The 4891-nt window shown below is 61.8% G+C and overlaps 2 protein-coding genes across 2 annotated transcripts; both read right to left on the minus strand.

The window, feature by feature from the left end:
- Positions 1–1070: 1070 nt before the first annotated feature.
- Positions 1071–1563, minus strand: CHLNCDRAFT_133526 (hypothetical protein; the record flags this gene model as incomplete). Its single annotated transcript, XM_005852174.1, has 2 exons — positions 1071–1130; positions 1351–1563. 2 exons carry the CDS (start codon positions 1561–1563, stop codon positions 1071–1073), a joined length of 273 nt encoding a protein of 90 aa, XP_005852236.1.
- A 1502-nt stretch (positions 1564–3065) lies between these two features.
- CHLNCDRAFT_133527 (hypothetical protein) lies at positions 3066–3806 on the minus strand (the record flags this gene model as incomplete). The annotated part of the gene is made up of 5 exons (XM_005852175.1): positions 3066–3175; positions 3292–3328; positions 3442–3501; positions 3595–3646; positions 3754–3806. The coding sequence occupies 5 exons, from the start codon at positions 3804–3806 to the stop codon at positions 3066–3068; spliced, it is 312 nt and encodes a 103-aa protein (XP_005852237.1).
- Positions 3807–4891: the final 1085 nt, after the last annotated feature.

Consider the following 4891-nt stretch of genomic DNA (forward strand, 5'->3'; position numbering starts at 1 on the left):
GCGACTACCGCTCTACGCCTCGCCCCTCATCAAGTTCCAAAAGGCCTGCTACCAGCTGACCGCCTCCAACATCTGGTACCTGTCGGGTGCGCCGACAGCTGCTCAAGCAACCGCCCGGAGCTCGCTGGCCTTTCCGCCCGGGCGCTTGCCACCCGCACCCACCGCCCTGCCCACCCGCACCCAGCCCCTGCCCCCACACCAGCATCTCCCTGCCCCACCTTCCGCCTGCAGTGCGCATCGCCTACCCCTGCTTTGGCGAGCCACGCCGAGTGAACAACAGGATTGTGGGCTACCAGGCGTACGGGCGCTGGCGCACGCACAACCTGTTCGTGAAGATCGCGCAGCTCATGCCGCAGTACGGCGTGACCCAGCCGTACGAGGTGGCCGAGGTGTACCGCTACTGAAGCAGCAGTGCACCGGCCGCCAGCCGTACGAGCCTGCACCGTTGCTGCAGAAGCTGTGCCGGTGCAGGCGGCGCCCGCCAGCGGTTTGCCCTGCTACAAGGCCCCAGGTTGAATGGGTGCTAGCACACAGCCGCGGCGCCTGTTCGTGGCCAGTCTACGACCTGCCACCAAGCTTCGGGTTGAGCGGCAGCCCGAAGCCGCGTTTACGACCAGTCCCACCCTGAGTTTGTTCATCAGACCCACTGTTGCCTGATGCCACCCTGGCCCTTCCTGAAGCAGTACTGATTACCCACAACACTACACACCTTGAATCCTTGCCCACGCTGTGCCTGCATTCCAACTCTTGCGTTGTGCCACTTTTGGCTCGCTGCACACAGCGGCAGTACATGCGCGGTCCTTGAGCCGCCGCGCTTGATGCCCCTGTTGTCCAGACGGCCACGTTCGTGTGCTGCTGTTGTTCAAATGCCATCTTTGGTAACTGTGCAATCATTGCTGACTGTGCACAATGAAAGAAAAAATCAGGAAGAGAGAGATTAAGTTACGTTTCGATGGTGTTCGACTATGCAGATACAACCAAAACGTAGTCACTTTGCAATGGTGGTGGCCTTCGCTCATGTTCGCTCATGTTGCCTTTTTCCAAAGTGCTGGCACCAGTACCAGCATCACTTAGCGTGCGCTTTGCGCTGCGGCTCGGCGCCGCGCCAGCTCGGCCCGCCGAAGCTCGACCTGGGCCCGGTACAGGTCAGCAGGCATTGGTTCCTGCCATGTGATCACCTTCCAACCAGCATCAGGGCACTGCAGCACCACAGTGCAGCAGAGAGGGCTTGGGCTGGTGCTGCGCATACGGTAGATGACACGCACCGAGGCGATAGCCTGGCCCGCACACAGTCCACACTGTACTGCTAGCAGAGGCACTCGGCATGGTCAGCACCCCAGGCCTGCTCACCACATCGCCGGTCTGGCTGGGTCGCTTCAGCACGAAATTCAGGAGCGGTCCAAAGGAACATTGGGGCAATTTCACTTCCTGGCTGGCGTTGGCAGCGTAAAGGTTCCACAGGCAGGCTGCGCGTCCGGTGTAGGCGCCGCGGTCCTTCCTACCGCCGCTCGCAAAGGGGCGCGTGCCCGCGCCAAGATTCACGTCGGTGAACAGGTTGGCCATGGGCCCTGCCACGTGCCAGGTGGGAGAACATGGCAGCGAGCATCGATCAGGGTGAAAGACTATCTGGTGATGCAAGCAGCGGAAATCAGGGAACATGCCCACACAAGCTAGCCGCCCTGCTCGCATGTGGCCTCACCTGCTCGGTGGTGATCCATGTTCAGATCTACCCCAGAGACTGCAGTTGCAACAGAGAGTCAAATCAGTGAAGTGCGGAGCACAGCAGTATGGGTGCCCGCACATCTTGCAATGCTGCGGTTATTAGTTGCTTTTTGCTTGTGTGGGCTTAAAGTCTGGTAAAGCAAGAACTAGCTTGCAACATAGACTCCCCGCCGAAACGGGACGGGAACCGGGCGAAAGCAGAGAAAGCAATAAAACAGGGGTGGAGCAAGGCGACATGCAACGCAAGCAGCTGACAGGGCACGCATCGAAACGTGTGTATGACTGGCAAAGTGGCATGGCGCATTGGGGAGAAACGCAACGGTACGGGAGCATGGGCTGGCCAAACGGCAGTGCGGAACGCTAGGTCACTAGAAAAGCAGGGAAAGGCGCACTATGTATGCAATGAGGGCAGCCCCGGCTCGGGGCCGTTGAGAAAGCAGTGGGCGGGAGGGGGGAGGCCCCGGTGTGGGCGGGCCCCATCGAGGGGGGATGGGGCGCGCAAGCGGCCAGATGGGGCGGGGCGCGGGCGGCAGTGGAGTCCTGCGGCTGGGTGGGATATAGGGCAATGAGCGTTGAGCAGTGTGCGATGAGCAATGAGCAATGAGCAGTGAGCAGCCCCTCCCTAAACAAAGTGAAGCGCAGGACGGGGTCCGGTGGATGGGAGGCAAGGAAACGCGGGGGGTTGCCACGTGCGCTACCGCCGCCGCCGCAGGCAGCACCCCTGCGGCGGCGGCAGCGGCAGCAAGCCGTGGACCCAAACGCCGTGCCGCCGCCGCCGCAGGCAGCACCCCTGCGACGGCGGCGGCAGCAAGCCGTGGACCGAAACGCCGTGCCGCCGAGTCCCGTGGCTGTGGCCGTGGGCTTCTGGCAGGAAACTACGGCCGCAGCTCGGCAGCACGGGGGCGTCGCAGCGTGCCGCCGCCGCCGCGCTGCCCCCCGGGCACGGCGGCGGCGGCAGCAAGCTTGGGCCCAAACGCCGTGCCGCCGAGTCCCGTGGCTGCGACCGTAGACCGTGGGCCGGAAACTGCGGCCGCAGCTCGGCGGCACGTGGTTCTGGTCAAATCGCCAAGCGTGCAGCAGCGCCGAACCACGCTTCCCGGCCTCGGCGCATGCCTTCAGGGGCCCCCTATCGCTGGGCACACCATAGTTGTGTTTTGGAGGAAACGTGCCATTTCATAGGGCCGTACCTTGAGAGAACACAGAGAGCTTCTGCCCGGTGCTGACCGTGAAGTCATGATAATACCTCTTCTTGACAACACAGCTGCGGGAGCAGGATGCGCGGCGCCATGAGCAGGCTGGCAACGCCCAGCACGATTAAACGGAGGCAGTGGCAGGTAATAGGCTTACTTCTGGTAGAGCACCGACTGCCCATCAAAGGTGGCGGTGAGTGCATGGTGGCCATTGAGGTTCTTGCCGTCGTCAATGGTTCGGTCCACAGAATCCACCACCACGCCTGCACCATGCCGGTGAGAAGCATTGCATGAGAGGCTGCGGCTGCATACTTCACGTGTAGGCACAGGGCATTGGGGGGTTCAGAAAGAGGCGTGGATGGTGCGTGGTCCTGCCCACCTGACACGGTGACAAATTCTGACTCGGTGACGAAAATCTACAGCACACACGCCAGCCAAGAGAAAGACGTAAAACAAATGGTTGCCCTGTTCCACGATCGCCAGGCGGGCACCCGCTGCAACCCAGCCTGCCCGTTGCCCCAGCACTTACCCCGTTGTCGGCATTCTCAATGCCCACGTTGCGCACCCAGCAATTTGAAACGTTGACCAACTGCGCAAAGGACAGTGATTTTAGCGGGGGTAGGAGACAGGTGCTACGGCCTGCCAGGCTACGCCTGTCGCTGCCTGTTGCCCCCCGACCCACCTGGATGGCGTTGTACCCACGATCTGAGTGGTGACCGTTGTACCGGCCGGACCTGCGGGCAGGAGGAGAGCCGGCAGCTGGGTCATGCCGGCACCTGACTCACGGCACGAGCGGCAGCGTGCCTCGCAGACTTCTCGGTCAGGCTGGCAGGAGGCTCACTTTCGGAAGGTGATGGTGAGGTCCTCCACAGCATTGTTCTGGATGCCAGGCATGTACTGGACAAGGACTGCTTTCCACCCAGGCTTTACTGCAGGCGTACCAGGCATACAAGCAAGGCAGGGCATTGGGCGCTCCGCTGGCATGCAGGCGGCGGGGGCACAGTAGCGCCTCTCATGCACGCTTGGCCAGCATGGTGGTCGAAAGCGTACCGGGGTGAATCAGATCACGATCGGTCTCGATGAAGCCCCTGCCTACCCGGGTCACCTTGAATGCCAGTCGTGTGGAGGCCGAGTTGACCGCACCAGGACCACCGCTGCAGGAGGGTGACCCCGGGCATGAGGGGTGCAGAGCCGTTCAGTTCAACGATTCACAAAACAACTAGCGGTTGCCACGCCCTGTGTGGCACGATGCATGCTTTGTCAGCCTCTGCTTTATCCTGAAGCTGTGCCCTTCCGGATGCAGGTGCAAACAGCTGCAATGACTAGCTAGAGCAGGTGCAGAGCCGACCAGGAGCCAAGCACGCGAGCGTTGAGCTGTGGGGTTGCATAATGCTGGCTCAGTGGGAGCCCTCGGCAGCCTCAATCAACAGCTTGGGGCACCATAGTGCAGCTCTGCGCTTGCCTGTCGGCCTTGTGCTTGTGTGGGCTTAAAGTCTGGTAAAGCAAGAACTAGCTTGCAACATAGACTCCCCGCCGAAACGGGACGGGAACCGGGCGAAAGCAGAGAAAGCAATAAAACAGGGGTGGAGCAAGGCGACATGCAACGCAAGCAGCTGACAGGGCACGCATCGAAACGTGTGTATGACTGGCAAAGTGGCATGGCGCATTGGGGAGAAACGCAACGGTACGGGAGCATGGGCTGGCCAAACGGCAGTGCGGAACGCTAGGTCACTAGAAAAGCAGGGAAAGGCGCACTATGTATGCAATGAGGGCAGCCCCGGCTCGGGGCCGTTGAGAAAGCAGTGGGCGGGAGGGGGGAGGCCCCGGTGTGGGCGGGCCCCATCGAGGGGGGATGGGGCGCGCAAGCGGCCAGATGGGGTGGGGCGCGGGCGGCAGTAGAGTCCTGCGGCTTGGTGGGATATAGGGCAATGAGCGTTGAGCAGTGTGCGATGAGCAATGAGCAATGAGCAGTGAGCAGC

The sequence above is a fragment of the Chlorella variabilis genome (assembly GCF_000147415.1).
Source record: "Chlorella variabilis unplaced genomic scaffold CHLNCscaffold_1, whole genome shotgun sequence".
NCBI classification, from domain to species: domain Eukaryota; kingdom Viridiplantae; phylum Chlorophyta; class Trebouxiophyceae; order Chlorellales; family Chlorellaceae; genus Chlorella; species Chlorella variabilis.